We start from the raw sequence: 27,945 nt of genomic DNA, 5'->3' as shown, positions 1-27,945 counted from the left end.
AGAAGTCACTGAGTTTAAATTACTAGGCATTAAATTAGACTCCGGCATAAACTGGAAATCGCACATCCAAAATATAAAATCAAAACTTGCAAAGTTTGTATATGCCCTTAGTGTTTTAAAAATAAATACAAATTTAGAATCCGCTATGACGGCTTATTATGCGTACGCGCACGCCTGGCTGAGTTACGGCATAGTCCTGTGGGGTGCGAGCACCGATGCTCACCAACTATTTGTTATGCAAAAAAAGTGTGTCCGCATTCTGACCAATACACGCATTCCAAATAGTTGTCGACAGCGTTTTAAAGACCATAAAATATTAACACTACCCTCTATGTATATTATGGAGGCAGCAGTATTTGTCAGGAACCACCCATATTTATTTAACGGAACGGTAGTATTCAAACCTGAGAGTAGACGAAAAAATCTAATCATCTTACCGCCTAGCAAGCTTGCCATAGTTAAAAATGGTCCCTTCTATCGATGTGTCCAAATAATGAATAAAATCCCTGATACTGTTAAACAATTAAGCGACATTAAGTTATTTAAAAATAAATTAAGGAAGATACTTATCGAGAAATGTTATTATACCATAGACGAATTTTTAGAAGATGACATGACATAAAACATTATTATTATTTTCAATCAATCAATTTATTAATATATATTTTTTTTTCTTGTATAAAATTAATTGACATCAAGTAGGTAATTCTCTAGTGTTTAATTTTAGTTAAACCTAGTACAATTGCATGATAATTACTTTAAATAATTTATTATACTATTATAATTAAGTAGTGTAATTGTGAATTGTATTTAGTTATTAAGTTTAGTTATATATATCCTATATTGTACGCCCTAGCAGGGTGTCATGCACCTACAAAGACTATTTAAATGTAAGACCTATTGTACTGATGAGCATGAGAACAATGGATTAAATGAATATAAATAAATGAATAAATGAATATAATTTATTTTATTTGTTTTATTTATTTTATTTATTTTATTTGTTTTATCTATTTTATTTGTTTTATTTATTTTAGAAACTTACAAAATTAAAAGTAGTAGTAACTACAAAAGTTAAATTAATTCAGAATAACATTCTAATTGAATAAAACGTTAATCCTACATCTGGAATAAATATTCCGTTTTGTCTTTTTCATTTAAAATAAAAGTGTCATGATTTATTCACTTTCATTTTATTCTAAAATAACGAGTGCAAGAATTATTCTTATTCAAATCGATTGGAATAAGAATGAAATTTCTGTTTTTATTCTTATTCTTATTCAAGTTATTTTTTGCCCAACTCTGCTCTAGATTACTCTCGTGTTGTTGAAGGTGACTATTGAACAAAATTTGCATAATATCTTTCATGTATGAAGTCAATTATTTGTACTTCCTAGTACCTAATAACATGAAGATAATAAATATACCTACACAGGCTAAGCAACATGCGTATTTAAATCGAAACGCTGCGCTCCGCTGGCACGCGCTACAACGCAAGTGCACCGAATGTTTAAAGGTCGTGGTATTTTATATTGTATTAGGATATTTAGGATTAAGCAGAATGCGGTGAGAGTCATAGTGACAACAATAAAGCCTTATTATTGTACTACACTACAGTATTGTTATCAGTGCTCTGCTGTGCCATGACTAATTGATGTAATTGTAGATACATGAGTTAGTGGTAACAAGGTTAAATCACAGATTATATAATAGTTCTTACGAACAGATACTTATCTCTCAAAGAAAGCGCAAATACCTACCGTTTTATTACCTACACTAAAATACAATGGAATGACATTCAACGCGCCGCTCCCTGCACCGCGCGCACCGACGCAACGCTAGGGTTGCCGACGCTTAAACTATAGATTCTATAGAAGATACCTACCTACTTAGGTAGGTACAAATATAAGTTTTAACTGTCAAACTACCATTAAAACTGGCCATATAAAAGCATAGCGTAAAATAACCATGAGATGAGCAAGATAAGTTGCAATAAGTAATTACAATATTCTGTTTATGCGTTTCATTCCGACGAGTGACTGCGAGACATTTTAAAAGGTCATATCTCCCTGCAGTAAACGCAGTGTTTACGCCGTTTTATAAACCGCGCAATGAATCAATAATTCAATACCACCTACGTAGCTTGCTATCGTAAAAATAAAAACAATTGGTATAAGTATTTGTATTGAGAATGTCTACCCACTTTTCCTATCTATCGGAAGAGCAAAAACGGTATTTTTTATTAGTTTCTGCATTCATCCACACTACAAGTTGTGTTATTTGTTCGTGACGAAGAGATTTCTTTTGCATACATTTTAGCATATTCAAGCGCGCGGCGACGCGACGTGCGTGCATGGGCGCACGTGACAACCAACTGGCTTGCTTTTCTACCGTGAACGGGAACGGATTCGTAGGTATAAAACCGAGCTCGCGCGGAGAGTTCCATAGGCCTGGTTAAATGGCATTTCTTTGGTCATATTATACGTCATATTATATGCAGTACAATGTATATAGATAGTAAAATGAATTTCACCCCTCTTTTCAATGGTCGGATTGATTTGAATTTTTTGAAGCCTTCGAAACGGTGATGATAATTTTATAATGAAGCTACATAGAAAGTTAACTGCGAAATTATAATTATGATGGTTCAATGTATATTTCTTTGCGTATTAAGTATGTATTTTGTTTATTATTCCTATCAGCCTTGAGGTCTTACGTATGCTATCTCTTTCACACCTACGGAAAGTGAATGAGATAGTAAATTACTGCAGGTAAGAAAAGAGTCCTACGCTTATCACTATAATTAAATAGATTTGCAGAAAGTTGCAGGCGTGTTTCCACTTGAGACCGTCATTTATTACTCATTGGCAATAACAATAGGATTAAGTCGTGGCGTGGTGAATTCTTTGTCAGCATTTGCTAAACACGTGCGGCAAGCGTTGTGTCAAACGATATTATACCTGTTAATTTCCGTCTAAATAATAAATGCAAATTTTAAATATCAGAAGAGCTTTTAAAAACACCATAAGTCTTGGTAGTAACTCGGATACTGAAACCACATACTATAGTTCATTTTTTTTAGCATTAGAAATAAGGTAAACAATCTTGATGTCTCTTTTTTAATTGAAAAGCACATTTTAAAAATAAGTTACGGTAAATATGTAACAATTATGAATCTAATACGATCTTTTATAGTCTTCTGCTTTCATAAGTAATAGTTATGGTTTTTAAAAAGTGTTTTTTAATTAAAAGACATGTTAAAATCGCTTACCTTCTTTCAAGTTCTTTCTAATGCTAAAAAAAAACGAACTATAAACATAATTCGAAAACAGAAAAAAATCATGAGTATTTTCCCCATTTGTTCCTGCCCAACGTGATCGCCGCGATACATGAGGCGGGGACATATGGGAATGATTCAAATGAAGCGCCTATTCCCATCTGTGCCCGGCGGGGAGAAATAGGAATACACCATATCGAGCCATTCCTTATCCTACCTTTAAAAACATCTTTTTTAGGGTTCCGTACCCAAAGGGTATAAACGGGACCCTATTATGTACTAAGACTCCTCTGTCCGTCTGTCTGTCACCAGGCTGTATCTCATGAACCGTGATAGCTAGGCAGTTGAAATTTTCACAAATAATTAATTTATGTTGCTGCTATTACAACAAATACTAAAAACAGCATATAATAAATATCTAAGTGGGGCTCCCATACAACAAACGTGATTTATTTGCTGGTTTTTGCGTAATGGTGCGGAACCCTTCCTGCGCGAGTCAGACTCGCACTTGGCCGGTTTTTTATTTTTTACATTAATTTAGGCACAGTGAGCCATTGAAGAGTTTCGCTATCCACCATCCGTTCAGAGCAGCTGAATTGTACCTGATGATTTAGTTATCACATTAAAATAGATACGGGTATCGTCCAATACCAAGACTATGCGGCAGTAAATTAAATTTGTAAGATTTTATTGCATAAAATCAGGTATAAATTAGTCAAGAAATATAGTAGTTTCTTGTCTAATTTACTTCTATCTATACGTAACGCCTATACGGCACCCAGACTACATGTTTAATCCAGGAATATTATTTAGAATATAAAATCATGATTATATTTATTTGATTAAGAATGAGATTATTCTTATTCAATTTTTTCACATACGAATTATTTCCGATCAAAATGATTTGAATAATTTTGACGGGAATAAAATCAACATGATTTTATTCTTAGGAATTCTTATTTAAATAATGATTTTATTCTTGAATGCCCAACACTGCTTACTAAGTATGTATGTATCTATTTAATTTAATCAAAACTATTTCAACTACCAATGTTATAGATACCCAATGAATATGTATAATGAATTCTGGTATTAATGAAAGATTTGTAGTATTAAAATAAGTTTATAACTGCTATAGATATATATTTTCTGATCGCTGCATTAAGCGGTACAAGGTAAATTACGACTTTTAGCTCATACAACTCACCGCATCTGAAAACATTTTAAACTAAAGTCTATTTTTTTATTCGGTAGACTAAAATGACGTTTCATAGTATGAACATCATGTGTCATTTCATTTCATACTATGAAATGTCATTTTAGTCTACCGAATAAAAAAATAGACTTTAATTGCTTATTATAAAATAAGCTCATAATAACTAGTACATATCTCATTTGTTAACAATGGTAAAATATCTACCACAATCTGCTAGCGCATGTATCTTTATCACAAAGTGATTTTTTTTAAATCACTTAAGATAAATTATACCTAACTAGGTACCAGTAAAATTACTAGTTAGGTGAAATTTTTTCTTTAAATCAGTCTTTAATCTGTAGGTACCAAGTGTGAACCCGAAAATACCGAAAATAAAAATAATAATCTAAGTAGCATAAAATATAACTAAATAATAGCAGATATTACTAGGATATGATGTTGTTTACTTGCAACCCCTTTTCTAAAAATTTCTAAACTAGAATTGCTCCGAAATTAACAAAAACAATAGGAACACACAGGTATAAAGATAAACAAAGGAATGGCCGCGCTGCGGCTGTCGCTCACTTATGTTTTCAATTTTAGCTTAAGGACTCAAAGTACAATATTGTTTGAATTGACAATAAGCGAAGTTACCGGCAAAAAAACTTGTTTGTGCTGGAGGCTTCATAGACCGCCCATGCCAACCACGGTTATTCAATAATAAGTTGAATTAAAATGCCATCTAGTGAGTTTCGCTCTAACTGGTATTAATATAACTCCAGTACTAACAGTGATGTGCTTAAGAGTTTCAAGTAATTAACGCTAACGCTAGATGGCGTTAACCTCAATTATACATAGTGCATTTTGCACTAGTCATTGAGTTTTCACTTCTGCCGGCACTCCCTGAGTGCAACCCGTTGTTTTTTTTGTTAAGCTTTTAGGAAATTGTAGATTTCTGGCGCTTAGTCTCCGCAGGTAATTGTGTACATATTTATCTAATACCTTTAAACGAGCAATTCTTGTTTATTTATATATTTAATATCTGGGTGACCGAGCTTCGCTCGGAAAACATATAAAAACTCGAAAATGCGCGTTTTCCCAGAGATAAGACCTAGCTAGATCGATTTTTCGCCCCCGAAAACCCCCATATAGCAAATTTCATCGAAATCGTTAGAGTCGTTTCCGAGATCCCCGAAAAATATATATATATAAACAAGAATTGCTCGTTTAAAGGTATTAGATTTATTTATATATATATATATTTCGGGGATCTCGGAAACGACTCTAACGATTTCGATGAAATTTGCTATATGGGGGTTTTCGGGGGCGAAAAATCGATCTAGCTAGGTCTTATCTCTGGGAAAACGCGCATTTTCGAGTTTTTATATGGTTTCCGAGCGAAGCTCGGTCACCCAGATATTTTCTATTATATCTTTATAGTGATTTATATATAGGGCTGGAAAAGGAGGAATTGCGGTATGTTTGTGTTTTGGAGTGCTTTTATTTGATTTTATTTCGATGACAACCATCTCGCCCCAAACAATGGAAATGTATCGTAGGTGTTCCCGTATCACGTGTCAAACATGTTCCCACACTGTTTACGTTAACAATTCCCAACTTATCCATTACAGTTGAATAAACTTTGTTACATACGAAAAGTGACATCATATTGCCTGTCTCAACTGCATATATAAGTTGGTGAAATCGTATCAATCGCAAACTTAAATGTGCAGTTGGGAAAATTCTGAATTTAACTTGTGTACTAACCTCCCTTTGTAATGTTATACCGCAGTATTTCCGCGACTGCATTTCTAAGTTTGTAAATGTTATAGAAAGTGACAGCATTAATTTGTTCTACAAATGTAACAGCATACAATGTTTTAATTTAAAAAGTTTTCGAGGTATGTTTGTTGAGACTTTTTTGTGATTATAATAAATGAGTTTTTAATTAGAAGTTAATCCTGAATACAAACTAAGTTATTTGCTCTGGAACTTACCTGAAACAAATAAAAAATTTATAAATTTAAAAAATAATTTAGAACAATCATAGCCTATATAAATCATAATTTTAAGAAAATTATTTATCAGACTCACTAGGTTGTGTAGGTATATTTGTGAATCATATAAAACAATTGAGAGGCCAATTTTAATTTCTAACAAGCAGAAACGTCTGCGAACGATGCTATTAAGCTTAGATTAATTATTTAAAAGTGGAAAAAATACTGTCTTGGGTGTGACTTGAACTCACGGCCTCTGGATTGAATTGAGAGACCAGTTGCGTCGAGTGGAGTAAGGGCCAAATTCACCCCCCCTCTCGCCAAGAGAGGGATAAGGAGCAGCGAGTCCCACACACCGTGCGTAAATTGCATTCCCACTCCGTCAAAAAAAAAGGACCTCGGTAGCTAAGCTAGTGTATGTAGGTACAGGTACAGGTTATATGGTCAATTTTCGTATCGTTGTGACATCTTATAAGCATCGTTCGAATACGGCCGTATGGCTGCTGATCGACGCAACGTTGGAGCATCTACGCAGCGACGCCATTTTCCATAGCGATGACGACGCCGCCGCTCAAAAGACGCTATTGTGGGGTCTCTGTTGCGTTACAACTATGACATTCAAATAATAGTGACACCTTCACACTGATCGAAGATGTTCTTCAACCTAGCGTTTTCCCGGCCTAGCGCCAGGGTCCGCTTTCCTGTACGGTTACCATCAGTTTGTCACTGACATAAACGCCGTCGAGAACGTAATTTACTTTCTATACATCCCGTTTTGTTTATATGCGAGTGCGAGCGAGATGTATAGAAAGTAAATTACGTTCTCGACGGCGTTTATGTCAGTGACAAACTGATGGTAACCGTACTGCTCAATCTTCTCCACTTCGCCCGGTTTTCGGTATTCTCAGGTGTGAGATTGTTCTCTTCCATGTCCGTTATCACGACGTCCAGCCTATTTCCGCCGTAGTCTACCGGTCTGCGGTGTATATGGCCATACCATCGGAGGCGACTTTCCTGCAGCTTATCCGCTACGTCACGGATCCCGAGGCTGCCACGATCGAAGATATTTTAGTTAAATATGGACCATTAGTTGGGAGCTTTTTAGACTATAGTCGGTTTTACGGTATCTATTTGATGTAAATTGTCCTACGGCTATATCAGAACCGTTTCCTTTATCGTTTATGCACATAATGACGTATGCAAATGTGCGTGAGATGAGTCATCGAGCATCAGTATTCGTACGTGTCTGCAATTGTTGCCGTCTGGCGCGTTCCTCCTGTATCTATCCTATCATAATTTAACCCAGCGAACTAGAATAGGTAACTAGAAGTCTCATCAAGTGATTACTCTGACTAGAGCCCAAAAAGTGGGCTTATATGTATTATACGTGTAATAAAGATTTTCATTTCATTTTCATTATGCTGCGAGAGACTCAACTTTGCAGCGCGCATGTTGATAACGTCAAATTTTGTGATGCTGCGCAAGATGACTGTTCCTACCTAGTTACTTTACTTCTAAAATTTTATTTTAGCGAATCAAAACTTTTAGTGACCAATCAGAACTTTGTTTGAATAGCGCGCAATTATATACCTATTGAATGTTCAAAGCTGCGGGTGGGGTTTTATTTATGGAAAATGGATAACTTTCACTGATATGTGTCAGTCATATGATCATATCCTTGGACCGTTTTTCGAACGGTCAAAATATCTGAACACGCACTCTAACGCTTTGACAATAAAGGGGTGTTCAGATATTTGTGAGCGACTTGGCCGCTCCTATATATTTGATGGCGGCTGTACTAGAATATGCCTCGCCGTACGAATCCCAATAAGGTGTAAAGTCTTACTGTGTACGTGAAAATCAGTTTCCCCTTTTGCCATCAATTTTAATAAGAATGCCTACACTCATTGGTTGCAAGCGGAACATATGGTTTTCCTCTTGGGACTTGATTATTTGTACCTTTTTATAAAAATATGTTTTTTTTTAGATTTTTTTTTCATGAAAGTTTTGAAGATGCAAAGCTTCTTTTCAAAATATAAATTTTCAGAATGAACTAAACGATGCACCTACTTTTAATCTAAAACACTTGAAGTAGTAATTAAAATTAACATACATAAAAATTGCTACAAACGAATACAGAACGTACCTACTCGTTCTTGAAATTGAAGTCTAAAGGTGACAGTCCATTTCCAACCGCAGCTGCACTACTACTATGGATATTTTACTATGGAAATTGGCAGTAGCAGCGACGCGTTCAGTACCAGTAGTGCAGCTGCGGTCAGAAATGGAATGTTACCCTAAGGCTAGAGATGTGTAGTGAGTAAATACTCACGGGTAAATACCGAGTAAATACTCAGTATTTACTCAATATAAAGGTAATTAAAGTTCTTAACGATAAGTACTTTAACTACCTTTATACTTAATTACCTAGTTTTACAAAAAAAAACGTTTTGTTCTGTGTCTTTTTAGATTAAGAAGTGTTTTAAAATGTTACATTAATTAACAGCACAGGCAGCCACGTCAAGGTCGATTAACTTTATAAAGTAGGTTTCTTTACATTTTGTTTATAAATGCTAATGTCATTGTAGCTTATACCTAGGTAAATAAAGGCAGACTTTAGGATAAGCCTAATTAATTTCAAGATGTATGACAGAGTCGTTGCCGACTTTAATTACCGAACCGTTTTTGAAAATTTAGAGAGAACGTTTTAATTAATGCAAGGAAGTGTTAATATTAACTACCTACAGTAATTCGGAAAAGACAGAGGAAATTCCAGTGTTTTCTTTCTAATGGGTATAATAGGGATGATGACACATGTTGAATTTTATAACAAAATCTAGTAAAATAGATAGCAAACGAGCAATTTATCACAATAATGTGGATAAATTAAAATAAAATATTGAAAAATTACAAAATTACACGATCTGAAAGTTTCAAAATTTAAGTAAGGGTACCATTCGATTCCTTACATTTCATCCAAAAAAATATTGTATACCAACTATATACATAAACGCAATATTTCACCGACAAAAACGCAATTTTCTTGTTTTGTCCATACTACAAGATGGGCGATGACGTCACGGCCTCTGGCCGTTTTGTATAGGGCGGGCGTTTCGCGAGTGCAGTGCGACTGTCGGACTTTGACTACAATTTCTGACTTTTGTGTTACTTTAATGCAATGGGTCCCATATAGACATTTGATCCTAAAAAAAAGCGGCCAAGTGCGAGTCGGACTCGCCCATGAAGGGTTCCGTATTTAGGCGATTTATGACGTATAAAAAAAAAACTACTTACTAGATCTCGTTCAAACCAATTTTCGGTGGAAGTTTACATGGTAATGTACATCATATATTTTTTTTAGTTTTATCATTCTCTTATTTTAGAAGTTACAGGGGGGGGGGGGGACACACATTTTACCACTTTGGAAGTGTCTCTCGCGCAAACTATTCAGTTTAGAAAAGAATGATATTAGAAACCTCAATATCATTTTTGAAGATCTATCCATAGATACCCCACACGTATGGGTTTGATGAAAAAAAAAATTTTGAGTTTCAGTTCTAAGTATGGGGAACCCCAAAAATTTATTGTTTTTTTTCTATTTTTGTGTAAAAATCTTAATGCAGTTCACAGAATACATCTACTTACTAAGTTTCAACAGTATAGTTCTTATAGTTTCGGAGAAAAGTGGCTGTGACATACGGACGGACAGACAGACGGACAGACGGACAGACGGACAGACGGACAGACAGACAGACAGACAGACAGACAGACATGACGAATCTATAAGGGTTCCGTTTTTTGCCATTTGGCTACGGAACCCTAACAAACCCGATCGATTGATACCATAAAAAAAATTAGTCATGTAGCCTATTAGGTAAAAGACTCCAATACTAAAGACAGAACAGATTTTAAAAGTTGACTCTTAGAACTGGGGGTAGTTTTTGACATTCATAAGACTAAGTGCATTGTAATTTGCCTAAATCCTTACTACAGTGAAACCTGGTTAAGTGGGACCTGGATAAGTGAGAAACCTCTATAGCTGGGACTCATGGTACGGTCCCGACACTTTAGCACTGAATTACCTCTGTTAGTGAGAAAAAACGAACCTCTATAACTGGGATTAGCTGTTGTGATTTAATAGTCATATTTACCTCTATAAGTGAGACAGAGAGTGTATTTTACCTCTTTTACTGAGACTATATTTATAAGATTACATTTTCCTAATTGTTTTTTTAGAATTCTATAGGAATTGACCTCTGTATCTGAGATAACGTCAATCTATGACCTCTCTAACTTGGACTTTATTGATCAATTTCCGTATTCTTACTAACTCTTAGTCTATGCACAAATTCCGCATTTGCTTAATTGTGTCTAAACGACTTCAAGTTTCATTTAGTTACTTTATGTAGTTAAAACTATCAAAACGAAAGCTGAAATTTTGATAAGTAACACGAATAAACAAATTTTAATTTAATACATTTCTAAGACGCAATGAAGTCCGTATCAAATTTAATTGAAAAAAATCTATCCTTTGGAGAATCATTCAAAATAAATTCAAAGAAATATTTAAACAGACTTAAAAAATATTTAGGGACAAGGATTATTTTACCTTATTTATTTTTAACGATAATTACAAAATACCTTATTAACCACCTCTATAACTGAAATATATCCTCTATTCTCACCTCTATTAATGGGACCCTCTGTAAATGAGACAGACATTTATTTGTACCTGGCTAACTGAGAGCCTGGGTAAGTGAAATACCTCTTAAGTGAGACAAATCTGCTCGTCCCTTGAAGTCTCACTTATCCAGGTTTCACTGTAATATTGTAAATGGCGAGTGTATTTCTATCTGTCTGTCTGTTACCTTTTCACGCTTAAACCGCAGTACCGATTGAGATGAAATTTGGTATGGAGCTCTTTTGTGGCCCGGGAAGGATATGATAGTTTTTCTCAATCATCATCATCATTCATCAGCAGACGAAGCCGCGGCAGAATCTAGTTGAAGAATAAAAATTATTGTTTTGATTTTCATTTCACTGGGGCGATTCGTGCGATTGTTTGCCATCCCGCTATTAAAAATCACCTTTGCCTGCTTTGAACTTGGCCAAGCCACTTCGGCGTCCTTCAATTAATATTGTTTTGTATCCGGTCAAGTACACATTCGAGGGCTCCAAGTGGAGCGCAGCTTCGGCCCCCTCCTCGTTAGCGCTCCGCACTTTTTCGACGTCTCTTCTAGGGCCTCAAGCACTCTATAGACCACCTAACAACACCCCATGCACCTTAAAACAAAAGCATTAAGATTCAAATTGGAGCCGCTACGATTTAACCGGACGCATTACAAACTTGGCAAGCAAAGATGTTGCTACTCCCCGCCAAGTAAATATATATTTTCCACCCATTGTTTTAAAGTTTAATCTCCATTGTTTAGATCTGAAGATGATTTTTTCGGATTATACGTGTATTGTCTTCATCCCCCTATGATGTGTAATAATGGAAACTGACTTATGTACGGCCGCTTACATTTTGTACAACAATTTGTGGAATATGGGAGTGGGTTTATTAAAAATCGATGGAGGGTTAGTTGAATTCAATTTTTCGGGATATTGGGTTGCAATTGAACGGGTTATTTTATAGGGTTGCTAATTGGTTTGTTGGTAACCTACCAAAGAGTTATTGATTAGGGGAAGAGTTACGTATTGTCTAAAAACATTGATTCACCAGTTTGACAACTGAATACCACAATGTGACAGACCATTATGTGTTTTAATGTTCCTACCGTTCGGATTCACACGACACCAGCATGACTGCTGCAGTATTGCAGCGCGAGATTACTGCCGACTGCATTGCTGCCGCAAATGTCAAAAATCCGGGCAGCAACATCGATTATGACATTTGTGGCAGTAATATCGCATTGCATTACTGTCACTGTATATTATATCGTCGCACGAAAATACGCAACATGGCGAAGAAGACCAAAACAATCTTGTCAGGGTATAAAATAAAAACTTGTAAAACATAGACAAACATTACAACTATCACTCCAAACAGTAGGGTTGGCGCGTCAGAATTTTTATCCCGGGATTAAGTTATCGGGCCCGGGCACTCGGGTAGGCGAGATACCGTCCCATGGGACTTCACTGGGGTTTGATTCCGATGCATCAAGCTAGACAGAGAATTTAAGGCACCAGTATAAGTATAAAATAAATAAATTTAGTAGGTAAATAGATTTAGTTTAATTAAATTAAATTAATTGTATTAATTATGTAATATATGGATCTTGTTATTCGAAATAAATACCTATATTAAATAAATATGTGCAGTGTCCGATTAAGAGTATAAAAATAAGTATTTTTTATACTTAGGTACTTTTAGAGAATCGAGTAAATTTACATAATGACTTCAGTCTCCTTGGCGACGAACAAATTGTCCAAATGATTTTGGTTTGAAGAAAAAACAAAAACAAAAAGAGGGTCAAAAGTTATGTTGTGTCTAACCTACATTACGTAATGGGGCCGATTTTTTTTGCTGTCGAATTTTGTTCGTTAGATTTGGATAAATTTTGGCTAATTTGAAAAGCTTCTCATTCTCAGTAGAATAAATAAATACTAAATCAAACCTTTTTCTGACAAAAATGTATGCAAATTTCCGCTGAGTTACGTGGTATTTTCGTAACTCAGTGGAAAGCTCTGCGTTTTTGTAACCTCGAGGAAGTTTTTTTAGGACATACAGTGAATTTGCTCTTACGTTGTACAGTATAGGGGAATTATAAACAAACAAATTTTATCGAAATCTGACGACAAAAAATTTACACCAAAATAAAAATCGCCCAATAAGGGTCAATATTGTACATAATTATAGTTTGTCAAAGGACTGTCTCATTTCGAACATGGACAGAGAGAATCATACTATCTTTGTCTTACACTCAAAAGAAAAGGATGAGTATAGTTTTTTTTGTTCCTATTTACCGACAAATTGGTTTGACCAACTATATTTTATTGTTTCAGGGGTCACATAACACTGGCAGTTCGCTCACGCCTGTCACGCCTCACGCCTAAGGGAATACAAGTGGGACTCGGACTTCGGTGAATTTAAATTTGGGAACCCCATTTCGAACCGTCTATGAATTATGGCCGCCATATAATTGGGACATTGAGGTGGCAACCCTGGAATGAGTACCGTGACCATTTGAATTATATGACTTCATAATTTTTTTGTGTGTGTGCGTGTCGGTTTATCTACGCGATTTCCTTTTAGACCTTCTACTTATTTTATCTCTCTCTCTCTCTCTCTCTCTCTCTCTCTCTCTCTCTCTCTCTCTCTCTCTCATTTTATTAATTTTGACATATTTTTATTACATGTTAATTAGTTTTGTGCCGTGGATATTATAATATATTTATTAGTTATTTTAATGTATGTTTAGCATGTAGGCACTAACTCCTAAATGTAAGTACTTGTAATATTAACAATTTTATGGACCTATGCAGTCTGAAATAAATATATTGAATTGAATTAAGGAAATTGGCAGATATACAGCGACGGCAGCAATGACGCCAATGCGAACTAAGCTATGCGGATTTGAGACTTCACACTCACTTCAGATTTTTTTGCAAATGTAAATATCTTGTCAGTAAAAAAAGGCGCGAAATTCAAATTTTATATGTGACGATATCCCTTCGCGCCTACATTTTTCAAATTTGCCGCCTTTTTCTACTGTCAAGATCTGGTTGACCAAGTATAAGTAAGTTGTTTATTATCTTTTTTTAGCAAAAAGCATCTGGTAAGTTTAAAAAAAAAACTAGCGTTAGATTGACACGAATTGGCCCAGTTTTTAAATTCCAACGGTAAATAGAAAGATTCAGTCATAAAAACTTCTCAAACATGAAAATAAAAACATTAATTTATTCATAAATCGTACCTACCAGCCGATATAACGTCAGTTTTAACGAGTTTTCCATGTTTAAATCAATTAATAGCCGTTTTTACAGTATTTAGGTGTTTTAAAGGGTTTTTATTATTTATTAGGCCCTAATTAAATGTTGTAGATATCTTGGATTTTCTTTGAAATGAGGATTTGCTTCTAATCTATTTTTTTTTGACGGATATTAATAGTATCTACAGAGGTATGTATGTAGGCATATTGTCGACTAGTACTCATATTAGTATAAGCGTTGCTTAGTTTAGTTAGAGTTAGGTCGATCTGTGTAAGAGTGTCCGCAAATATTTGTTTAAAAAAACTAAGTAGTAACTGTGTTACCAAAAAGGCTCAAACTCAACAGTCAGCATTGTGCTACAACTCGGACATTATTTTAGACTTTCTTTTACACTGATTTACATTTGATGTCCTTTTCTATTAACTAATTTATCCTGTTGACGAATTGACTATCCAATTCATCATCATTCCGTCACTTTCTATTTATATTTAGTCGAAAATTAACAGCAAACAAAACCACGAAGTGGTTTACTGTGTCTCCATTAATCTTGGAATGCATACGTTTTATTAAGAGTGATGCAGCCTCAGGGGGGTCGTTGGTGCCAAGTTATTTCCATGTTAAGATAATACGCAAATAAGATTTTATAACGAGAGAAATTTTCTTTCGTATATGTATGGTAAAAGTTTAATATAGAGGGGTTTTACTGGGGTAGTGTGACGAAACAAAATAGGAAGGAAATATGTCATTAAACTACTTGGTCTCTTTTGAAATAAATACATAAATATTATTATTTGACATTTTTTACACAAATTGATTAAGCCCTACATTAAGCTCAGGAAGGCGTATGTTGTGGGTATTCAGACAACGATGTAGATAACTTAGGTAATACTTACTTACTTACTTGGCTGGCGCGATGACCCAAAATGAGTCTTGGCCTCCAACACAAGAGCACGCCATTTTGCTCGGTCCAGAGCGGTATCACGGCAGCTTTCGCCGACGCCGAGCTCACGGAGATCTGCCTCCACTCTGTCCGCCCAACGATATTTAGAATGACCAACAGGACAGCATCCCGTTGGTCGACCCAAGTAGGCCCTTTTGGCTGCCCGAACTTAAGTAAATAGGTACATAGAAAACACCCATGACTCAAGAACAAATATTCTGTTCTCATCACACAAAGAAATGCTCTTACCCTTACCCTTATTCGAACCCAGGACCATCGGCTTCATAGAGAGGGTCACTGCCGAGGCCAGACTAGTCTTCAAAATAAATAAAATATTATGTTGTATCTAAAGAAAATGTTTGTTTGAAGTAAGTTCTTTATACCTATATATTTCTATGACGGCAGATACTTCTAGTAAGTTGTCCGCTACTATAGATGCTCACTGTACTGTATATACCTCCTATTGTTATTTGTTAATTGAGTACGAAATTTAACTAAAATATCTAGTTAATTTAATTTTAATAATACACGCCAACGTCGACGTCAACTTCAACCATTATAATAATAAGCGCACAAATTGCATGTTCTTATTCTGACTTGTCGTGCAACCGCCATCGTCGTCTAGTACTGACAGACGCTTAACTGACATTGGACCTTATGGTATTTAGAATAGGGTTTATGAATAGTCAATTAACAGTATGAACGGTAGTGTTGGTACTCTGGTAGGAACTAGAGTGATTTGAGTCTAAGAAAAAAACTTCTTAATTTTTTAAGTGCTAGTTGACTCATTTATTTAGTACTAGCGACCCGCCCCGGCTTCGCACGGGTTAACAAATTATACATAATCCTCCCCCATCCTCTTGAATCACTCTATCTATTAAAAATTGCATCAAAATCCGTTGCGTAGTTTTAAATAATCTAAGCAATGAGCATCCATAGGGACAGACAGACAGCGGGAAGCGACTTTGTTTTATACTTTAGCCTCCGAAAAAAGATGTCCTCAACAATTTTGTAGGCTTTATCTAAATAAAAGTACCTACTTACCTAAAGAAAATAGGCGCTAGTGCATGATTTATTGATTTATGTTTCTAACCCATAAATTTTATTTGATGCGTTCTGATTTTTTGTAAAAATTGTTAGAGTACTCTCAAGTTTCTACAATACTCGAATCGTTAACGTTAAAAAGGACTCGAGTTAAATAAAGTCTGATAACCTGAGTCGAGTCTTAAAGCTGAGGACTCAAAATACTCTAGTCTTCACCAACACTAGTGGCGCGGTGGTACAACATAAACTCGATAATATCGCACTGTACACGGACTACACCAATCAAGATTTTTTTAATGTTTTAAGTCACTCGATACGAATATTACAGTACAGCTCAAAAGAGCAGTCATTAAAGTTTATCGTGATTTAGAATGGTAGGTAGGGTAATAGGATTAGTCCATGAAACCTCTTTAAAGTAAATATGTACATGTATAGTTGGTCAAACCGATTTGTCAGTAAATAACAAATAAAAAACTATACTCATCCTTTTCTTTTGGGTGCTAGTACTAGTGTAAGACAAAGATAGTATCATTCGATCTCTCTGAAATGAGACAGTCTTTTGACAAACTTTAGGGTAACTGCTATAGTTATTGGCCACTCTTCAAAGCTTCAATCGGCTTTTGTTAAATGTTATCCCTTTCTAACAAACACAAATGTAAATACAGATAAGGACAAACGATTATCAAGGACTTGTTAGACTTGACAGGCGTTTGTGAATAACATAAGTGGTCATTATGTAATCAGATTGGTAGGGTTCCGTACCTCAAAAGGAAAAAAACGAAACCCTTATAGGCTCACTCGTGCGTATGTCTGTCCGGCCATCCCCCCCCCCCCCCCTTTATCTCCGAAACTGCTGGGTCTGATATTTTGAAAAAAATACGTAAAATAGTTTTTTACCTATAGATGACAGGAAAACCTATTAGAAATGTGCAGTCAAGCGTAAGTCGGACTTAATGTACGGAACACTTGGAACGCGAGTTCGACTCGCACTTGGCCGGTTTTTTAAATTTCTTATTATCATCCACCATACACTGCGCGCATGGCAGTGCGCTCCTAATGACATTAGTATGACACGATATCTTGAGGCAGGTTTAGTCTCGCGGGGGCCGTACGTTGGCGTTAAGCCATCCAAACTTGGCCGTTAGTCCGCCCGCTTGCCGGGCTTGGGTCTCTAGCCCTAACTACACTCGAGAACAGGACAAATCATATGTAAGGATGATCCATACAAATAGACCTTTTATATTGCTTTTAATGTTCTAACTCATACGTTGGGGTTGGGTCTACGGGACGCAGTTATGCGTTAGAGCATAGAGAAATATAGGAAGACAAGAGTGCTCACTCCATACATCAGTTAGACTATTAATTTCAGTGTCTACATCTAGCATCGAATAGCGGAACTATCAGTACTGCTACTTGACAATAGATGTAGCACTGACCGGAAAGTCTAATGCTCAACAATATAAGACTTTCCGGTCGGTGCTACATCTATTGTCAAGTAGCAGTACTGATAGTTCCGCTACTCGATGCTAGATGCTAATAGTCTTTTTGGTACTAAAATTGATGTATGGAGTGAGCAATCTATGTATTGTTTTCTCTATGGTTAGAGGGAGCAAGCTTTATTTTTGATCTCGTTTCACCATAAAACTTACTTTATTAAATACCTCTACGTACAAATGGGACTAATGCCAATAAGACCCAGTTTTCCCTCAGGGTCTACGCTAAATATTGGGGTTGAGTTGCCAGATATTGAGTTTCGTTTGGCGTTTTCTATCAACGATTGTCATCTTGGCTAGGACCTCTGAGCGCTTGCCTCGTTTCTGTTGAGTACCTACAGAGGGGCTACCGCGAAAACCGAAATTCGCATATTGCGGAGATCTTTCTCTTTTACTCCAATTAAGGCGTAATTATAGTGACAGGGAAAAATGCCCGCAATTTGCGAACTTCGATTTTTGCGGTTATAGCCCTGATGTTAGTGCATAATATTTTCCATCGTATTTTCACGGAGACGTACTCGTACGAACGTGTCTTGCTATTTCAGTCAGTCCCGGTACAAAAAGTAGTGAGGTTGACTGAACTAGCATGATAAATACAAACGTTTCCGAGAAAATACGATGGAAAACAATTACCTAAGCACTACATCTGTAAGCATTTATAATAGGGTCTTGCCATGATGCCGAGTCTACGGCGCACTAGGGTTGTGCTAAGTTCGCGGCAACTTTCATTTTGTAAACGTCGACAAATACATGACACGTTACATGACCATACATATACATTTCAAACTATAAAAAAAGGAAATAAATTTTGAAAAATAAATGATGTTTAAGATAGAGCAATTTTTTTTACATTTTTATTAAATTGTACTGTTTTTTTGTTTGTGGGGCAGAATACACTGTGAATTGTTTAAATCAATAATAAACTATTAGTCGTTCTGTGAGTTGTACATATACCATATCCATGGCTCCATAATTTTGATAAATTCCAAAAACTGAATCGACCAAAGAATTCATACAATTATCGAATATGCTCTCAAAGTTTCAAAAGAAAGAGTGAAGTCGGGTCTACCGAGAAAAACGTAAATCGATTTTTTTAACTGCCTCTCACACTAACACCTGCCTAACACTTGATGTACATTCAAGCGATAGTGAGGCAGATTACAAAATTTCGATTTTTTATTTTCGCGGTAGACCTTCAGCCATACCATTTTTGTTTAAGTTGAAATTGAGACGCTTCGCTCGTATTTCGCGCTCGCTCGGTCAATTAAAGTCAACGAGATTTTTAAAGTTTCCATGCTCCTCGTGTAAAAAGTTCGGACACCGGTAAGTAATTGATATATTGCCATTTATCAAGTTTTACTTAATTTAACTTGTTACAGCACCCCTACTTCAATTAGTACGATATTGATTTTAACAGACTTGGAAATAAGCTATTGTATCATTTGCTTTCGGGATATTTACTGAAAGTGACACTAATAAATAGGTACGTAGTGTCAAAGTAGTGTTGAATAGGCAAGCTTTTTTGATATAAAACCGGATAAGTAACTATTTCTCGGACTACGTAAAAATGAGGGTTCTGTGCTTTTTTAAGATACGAAAAAGCAATAATAATCCGTCCCTGTATCTGTCAATATTTTCCTTGATAAAATGACTGACGTTTGCCGCCGCACTACTGCCGTAACTATGACGGTTCGTTCCGTCACTTATATTTTCTGTGGTTTGACCGCTCATCTTTAAAACAATTTTCGTCACCACTATAATAACCATTGTTTTCTCTTTTCGAAATATAAATAGAGCGACAAAAGTCAACATCTAAAACTTCCACTACATAGTCAAACAAAACGAAAAGACGATGTTCAAATCAAACTAAAAAAGTCAACCGAAATCGAACGATTTAGAATTGACCACCATGTGCGGGTGAGCACATTTGGAACTAATTCAACCACTCACTGATTTGAAGGAAGTTCGTCAAGGCAGCGCCATTTTGGGCGGCAAGTGTAAAGTTGTCGCGGCACAGAGAGGTACTTGGGAGGGAAAGACCAACACGCGTATTTGAAGGGAGCGAATTGAGTTTCCATGTCGGTTGTTGTCTGAGACATCATTGGGTATATGTGAGATTGGTTTGAATTTATTTTTTTTAATTTGAAGGGTAAATAAAGTAATACACGAAAAGGGACTAGAGTTGACCAAGAAAAGACTGCAACGATTTTGATAGCATACGCAGTGCAAGTGTTATTTATACGTCATAATTTCATAGAAGGCCTTCACTCGCTGAGAGGTCCTTGATAATCCCTACACGTTTAATTTGCATGTACTTTTTATTGATGTAACTTATATCCCATCAAAAACATTACATGTAAAAAGGTGCAAGTCTCGCAACGCTTTTACTACAAAAAAGTTTTGAGATGTAATGTGAAACCAAGTCGATTATTTTAATCAGTGCCAGGGGGTGTTAAAACCGTATCAATAAGATATCTTTAATTTGTAATACGTATAATGACTTGGCCATCGCACGGCTGCATAATGACAAAAGGATCATCGTCACATATTAAAAATAATTCTAATTGAACATAACGCTAGCGCTAATTGCAGTTTGAGCATTACACATATTTACGAGTACGGTACGAGTAAAGCATTATGTGCGATTGCCAAGTCATTATGGGTATTACAAATTAAAGATATCTTATTGATACGGTTTTAACACCCCCTGGCACTTATTAAAATAACCGACTTGGTTTCACATTACATCTCAAAACTTTTTTGTAGTAAAAGCGTTGCGAGACTTGCACCTTTTTACATGTAATGTTTTTGATGGGATCTCATCTCTTTTTGTAGGCAGTCCTTCTTTTCGGGTACCTACTCATACCCATACTATGTATACACATATCATAACTAAACATATCTTCATTCATACTCACATCGTACATCGTAGTGTACCTGTACTTTACCTACTATTTGTAGGAACTGCAACAGTAACTTTGTAATATCATATATTTATATGGGATTACAAACTTACTTATGCAGTTCTTAGATCTTTAAAACGTGACTGATATTGCAATATTTTTAGGTTTTCCCTTTATGTGGCCCTTAAACCCTAACTCTGTACCAAATTTCAGCTCTGTGAGTTTATGGGAAGTACTAAGTTCTATTCTGATGATCATGAGTGAGTGAATGAGTGTCATAAATGCGTAACTTTGCTTTCGCTTAACTTCGGAACTAAATGACCTACAGACTTGAAATTTTGGATTTTAAGTATGTGATTATAGCTTACTGGATGACGAAAATTTCTGCGTTCTGGTCTTATCCAGAGGTTCTCAAATAGGGGCCTGAAAATGCGGCGAAATGGTTCCAGTAAAGGATAGTACGGCAGTGTTTGCTTTGCGCTCGACTTGGCGGGGGCACTGCCGTGCCCCCAGATTATTAAGGAATTAAAAGGCTAATATAATATAATAATTAACCTAATATAATAATTTAATAGAAGTTTGACGTTTAAAATAACACTTGCACGGCGTGTGCTATCAATATCGTTGCAGACTTATCTTGGTCTAACTCTAGGCCAGTTGTCTTGTAAACGAACGGCATTTTTATCTGACTGACGAAAAAGAATGATCATAAAGTGAGTTTTAGTAGTTTTAATTAGGGTTTCGTAGCCAAATTGGCCAAAACGGAACCCTTAGGAATAAAATACCTACTTGACAATTCTTCCCAACGAGGGGAAACCGGCGGGACAAACGTTAGATTTTAATCGATGTGAATGATTTATATTTTACAATTCATTATTATTCGATTGTTCTTGCTGTTTCATTGTAAAATTTCCTTTCCCTTTCTCTGTTTTATTTCATACTTATCTGATGGTTAAAAATATAAAAGGGGTAGAGTAGAACGTAAAATGGTTACCTAAAGGTATAAATATAAGTTATAAGGGTCAAACACATTTCATAAATAGGTCTCTTCTGTAGACAATATAATAAAAATTAGCGTCTCAGGTACATTTTATTATGTTTTTCTTAGTTATCTTTTCTTAGCATCTTTCTGCATAAACAAAATGTATCCCGCCTGTAATGGTGCAGGCGGGATACATTGGTGTTTTTCAATGAAAAGACACCTCAAGATTGTTTAAGTACCTTATTTATAATGCAAAAAAAACTAACTATAGCCAATACCATGAGGAAATTTTGAACACCATATTTTATTCGCTAGAGCACTAAGTAACACGTATCAAAACCCGCCGGAAATAAAACCATTCCCGTCTCGTCAGGGGCAGCACCGTGACGGAGGGCCAGAGGGCCTACCGCGAACCACGTTCGACGTGTTGCCTCTCTGCGGCACTTGTAAATTCGTACGTAAGTGTGACAGGGAGGCAACACGTCGAACGTGGTTCGCGGTAGGCCCTCAGAAAGAGCGTTTCCACCCCTGACAGCAATTAATGCTTTATTTCACCTTTGCTGCTGGCTTAATAGTAGTCAGGTATTGATGGCTGCGGTTTTATTTTTAGGGTTCCGTAGTCAACTAGGAACCCTAGTTTTGCAATTATGTCCGTCTGTCTGTCCGTCCGAGGCTTTGCTCCGAGATCATTAATGCTAGCAAGGTTCAATTTTGCATGGATACATAAATAAATCATGGCAATATAATGGATGGTAAAATAAATATTAAAAAAAATTTTAGATACATCCGCTACAATTTATTTTTATTTTTTTTAGTTCTATTTTTATGATGTGGGATGTCGTTGGATAGGACTTTCAAATTTAATAGGGGTCTTCAAAAAACATTTTTTTGTTAAAGAGAACATTTATGTGAAAATTTCGTTTGAAAGAAAAAAACTGTGTCCCGAAGAAAGAAAAAGTGTCCGAAAGAAAAAGGGGGGAGCCATATGGGTCCAAAAATTAAGAAACCCTAGAAAAATGGAAGAAAAAATCGAAGGAAGGAAATATTTCGTCAAACATTTATGACAAATAGGCCAACATAAGAATATTTAACTAAAGTAATTAATGTTAATCATGTAAAATACACCTCTTGACACTATTTGGTGGAGTGCAGTTTTTAGTACGGTAAGTATAGTCCGACAAGAAATTGTAGAAAATTATCGAGGGCGCCACTTCCTACGTAACTGTCACATTTCTGACGTAAAATGCTTAACATGGCAACAATTTAGTATGTATTTTTTTTAGTTCCATTTTATTTAATTTCTACTATTTTATGTCGCACGTCGCACTTTATTTAAACTTTGTTTAAATAGCATTTTACACTTTTTACTAGTTTTTTTGTCACACTTATTTTTATCGGCAGTTATTTCTTCCTAGGAATGGCTTCCGCATCGGTCAGGGAATCGAAGGCACTTACCGTGCGCCATAAATGTCATGATGCTCTTAAAATGTTTACTGCGCTCGTCTTGTAGTTAAACGTTTTACGAGGATTACGAAACAAGGGACATTTGTCGTTAGAATAGCCCCCTATTAGACATTTTTAGTGGTAATCCGGCAAAATATTGAAAGCTTTTAGCCTGTTTAGAAAAAAGTAAGCAGTGGGATTCCCTCACTTATCTTAAGGTGACAGTCCATTTTCAACGACAGCTGCACTACTGTTCATTTTACTATGGAAATTTACAGTAACAGCGACGCGTTTAGTACCAGTAGTGCTGCGGCGGTCAGAAATGGAATGTTACCCTTAAGGTGACGTTCGGATTTAGACTGCACCAACATTACTGCAGCAGTATTGCAGTGCGACATTACTGCCGACTAACTTATTGCCGTAAATGTCAAAATCGATGTTGTTACCCGAAATTTTGACATTGGCGGCGGAAATGCAGTCGGCATTAACGAAGCGCTTCAGCGCAGTAATGTTCTCGAAAAATCGTAAAATACCCAATACACAAAACGACTTGAGAAAGTTGAGAACAAGCACGTTAAAGGCCGAAAAGTGTTCAGAATTTCAGAGCTAATTGCGGATAGAATGCAAAAACACTAAATGGCGTGCTTTTTTTAACTAAAAGAATTAACTCTCGCCACTTGGCAACTTTACAGACGGCTGTATTTAGTTCCAACCAGAGTACTTATAAATTTACGTGTAATTTGCTAGAAAAATAAACTATTTCTTTCATTGACATTTTTTGCCTGCAATGTTTAGGCTGTGCGGTCTAATAGTATTTAAACTGAAATATTTTACATTTGAACATTTTAACACAAGTGCGAAAAGTAGGAAATTCTCAACGGGGGCCGATAAACTATCCCTTTGGTCGTGTTTTAAATCGACACGAGTTGAAATTAACTATATATTCGCACTTGTATCGTACAACGTTTTACAGTAAATATGGCCCTTTAAGTTGTTGATATAGGCACGTAAAGGGCTAATTACCGCACTAGTGCGGTAAAGTAGCATCATATGTACCGTAAATCTACTTAAGTATAGTACTTTAATCAATTTACTCCTCTGTTTGTTACCGACGCTTTTTTATTAATTTAACTGGATAATTTCCAGGCAATTTTTTAACATTATCTAATGATAATCTGATGATAATTCATAGCAGCCGAATGACGCCCACGGGCACAGGGGCATAGAATTTAGTTGTTTTTTTAATGCTTTTTATTTACTTATCATGCGGTCACATGGTAGGTCATCAGACGGACAAAACATCCGTTTTAGATTATGTGGATGAGATTTGAAATCAACATTCCGATTGAAAATGCAATGTTCGTTTTAAACTTATTTTACATGCAATAAAGAGACTAATTCAGATGTGTCAATTTGTGATGGTTTTGATATTGTTCTAATACAATCAAAGCCGTGTCGTAGAATAATAATTGGTGCACATGAAATGCCTAATGACATCAACAACAAATTGTTAAAAGCAGCCTCCATGTCTGCTCTTATTGTAATGGGCGAAATTCTAACTAAGTATAAGTTTTTCTATTTACATGTAATCCAGTGACATATAGGCAAATATGCAATACGATAAATAAATATTGCAAAATGAAAAACAGTTTTTCGGCTTTGCCAAAAAAGTAGGATTTATCCATCCAGCATAAAACGAAAAAATCCTCTGACCAAATATCTAAAACCTTTCAAAGCGATATTTTCGAATATTTACACTAGATTAGAGGTGCCACGAATATTCGGCAACTATTCGGTATTCGGCCTATCTGTTGGACCTACCTAAAAAAAATTACACACTAAAAATAACCAAAAACAAGGTATATTTAAGAATTAAAATGTATTCTTGGAAAGTTGTTAAATACGAGGACCCTTTTTTAAGCATTTGTTGATTACAAAATACCAATATTTTAATTTTTTTGTGGGTCTTATTTGATTGACCCTAACAAATATATTAATTAATCCTGTTCAACAAAAAATATATCTTAGCAAACGTTGTGCTTTGTTGGCCAGCAGTTTTTATAATAATTGTGACTCAAAATGTTCGCATGTCATGCCGAATATTCGGCGCTTCGGCCGAGAGAGGGCCCGAATATTCGGTATTCGGCCAAAACCACTACTCGGGGCCTCTCTACACTAGATCTGTCAATAAAGGTGAGGACAAAAGGGCCCAGCAGAGATAAGGCACGCTGTAAACAATAATGTGATGGGTGATTGGATATAAGGTGATACAAGGTCGTATAGGTCTATAGATAGGTTTCATAGGTTAGGAGGTGATACTCTTTCTAAACACCGAAGTCTATATAAGTAGTCGAGCGATAAGGCGCAAGGTTTCTAAACAGGAGGTCACCGATCGATTCGAGAACTCTTAATTTGGAGACTTTACCAATTATTCTTTGGTAAAAAAAAATGCGAGGAAATCGGACTAATCTCATTAGCTTTGTTTTCCCATTTAGAAGGTCTAATGGCAGTCGCAATTTTTATCGGTTGGCTGTAACACTTAAAAAGGCAGCTACAGACCAGCTTTCTTTCCACCGCGATACTTTAACCTTCCTTTTACGTCAGTCGGACAACGAGGTGCAAACTACAACCATAAACCATACAAAGGTTCATCATCATCATACTTTTGCGGTTTAGTCGTAGTCGAGCGAAGAGGATCACAAGAAAAAGTTAATATAGGGCTTTTAATAAAATCGTTCTTCGTATTTTCGCAGTGTATTTTTCGTTCTGTCAAACAATTTACATTTCATATTTCAAAAAGGTTTGTTTAATCAAGTCTCTCTTCATTTGACCGGTGCTTCGTTTACGTTCGGAACTATTTGCGTCAGTTTTGTAATTTAATAATGGGAAATGCCGATTTAATAACAATAACGACCGGAACGAATTAACGACCGGTCTGGCCTAGTGGGTAGTGACCCTGCCTGTGAAGCCGATGATCCTGGGTTCGAATCCCGGTAAGGGCATTTATTTGAGTGATGAGCACAGATATTTGTTCCTGAGTCATGGGTGTTTTCTATGTGTAGTCACACATTAAATCATTAGAAATGACTTTTTTATAGGTACTAAATAATCAGTGCAATCAAACACATTTATATATTTATCTCTTACTTAATTATACATATAATTTAAGCAGTAAAGCCCTGGTAAAGCCACATTCAATTGCCTTTCTACCCACGCCACGTGGGAATTTATCAACTTTAAGTATTAGATTTGAGACCAGATAAGCCTAAAAAGCTTACGTATTAAGCCGATCCAATAAAAGTCTGGGCCTAAACCCTTTGATCCAAAAAACATTGCCAACAAAACTCCTAGAAGGGTCTCATTAAAAATCAAGTTACTGTAAAACTTAAAAGTACCTTTTAGACCAAAATGACCGGCCGAAGTGACTGGAAAATAGAATTATATATTAAAGAAGCATAACATCATAAATCCACATCTGTCAGACGTTCCCCAGGGATGATCTTTTTGCCCACTCGCTCTCGGATGGATAAAATATCTTGCCCTAGTATATCGTGACCTGATTTTGAAGCATTTTAAAAACGGCATTAATTTAAAGCTTTACAACGCTTCAGTTGAAACAAAAGAATATGCAAAGTGGTGTTGTTCAAATTTGAACGTTATTAAAACGGCTTAAAACTCATACTGAAATGAAAGTCTCTGAGTCGGCTTCTGCATGCATCGGCATTACTAGAGATGAATACTTTATGCAATAAAATTAAAAGACAAAAATACTTACGTTAACGTTTTAGCAAAACATTTGAAAGGAATCATCTGAATTTTAAAAAGCTTTAACCTCTAGCGTCCCACGTTCCCAATACTAATTGTACAAAATCATGATTAAAAAATCCTTATTAAATGGAATAGAGTGGCATTTGGTGTGTTTCGTTCGATTTCAAAACTTTCAACCCCGAGACCACCAGAATCTAAAGTGACAGTAATACTCAGGAGCAAAAAACACTTACCATCTTGTTTGACAGTGTTCCCCAAAGGGCCGCAGCTCGCTAGGCACACCAGCAGGATCCACCTCAGCATCAGACCCTGGCTGCCGCCCCGCTGCAGCTCCGGCTGGTTGTGGAAGTGTCTGACCGTGGGCTTGTGCCGACCCGCCATCTTGGATACGCAACTGTCATCGCCGGTCACATCACTAGCGGGACACTGGGCACTTCGAAATTCGAACACTTTTGAAAACTGGCAACACTTTTAGTTGATCACTTTAAACTTTATGTTTGATGCTTTTATATCACTTTTGTTATACTGTGGACAGAATTAATTCAGTATTATTACAAATGTTTTGTTTGTAAAGGAACGTAATGGTTTCGGGCGTTGTTTGAACGGTTTCGATTAAAGTTTAAATTATATTGTTTTCTGGAGTTTGATTCGTTTTAATAAGTGAGGGCCCAGATAATGATTTGATTATGCTTAGGTAAATTATGTTCGGAACAGTTGCTTCAAACGAGAAAGTTAATGTAATTTAATTTGAAACAGACGAGTTAATGTTTTATTTCGTCTTAACTAGAAAATAAACATTATTGATAAAATACTGTCTCATTTTTATTATAGATGAGATATATTATTTGAAAGAAATAAAAACGTTTTGGAATAGGCAAATATAACCTAATGAACCGATTGATGTCGACTAAATTTCGTCTACTGGGACAAGAGACCTACTTATATTATAATGTACTCTGAATATTGGT

The 27,945-nt window shown here is 35.9% G+C and overlaps 1 protein-coding gene across 2 annotated transcripts in view; it reads right to left on the bottom strand.

Moving 5' to 3' along the window:
* The window catches only part of LOC134649959 (uncharacterized), a 102,613-nt gene extending 74,878 nt beyond the window's left edge, over positions 1 to 27,735 (bottom strand). For both annotated transcript variants that reach the window (XM_063504763.1, XM_063504764.1), the window contains exon 1: positions 27,211 to 27,735. In XM_063504763.1, coding sequence (XP_063360833.1) covers positions 27,211 to 27,358 — 148 coding nt within the window. In that variant the 5' untranslated portion in view covers positions 27,359 to 27,735. The remainder of the gene's footprint in view (positions 1 to 27,210) is intronic.
* Between the last annotated feature and the right edge of the window lie 210 nt (positions 27,736 to 27,945).

Source organism: Cydia amplana, chromosome 8 (assembly GCF_948474715.1).
Source record: "Cydia amplana chromosome 8, ilCydAmpl1.1, whole genome shotgun sequence".
NCBI lineage: Eukaryota > Metazoa > Arthropoda > Insecta > Lepidoptera > Tortricidae > Cydia > Cydia amplana.
The sequence above is the reverse complement of the archived record's forward strand: the minus strand, read 5'-3'. Positions and strand labels throughout refer to the sequence as shown.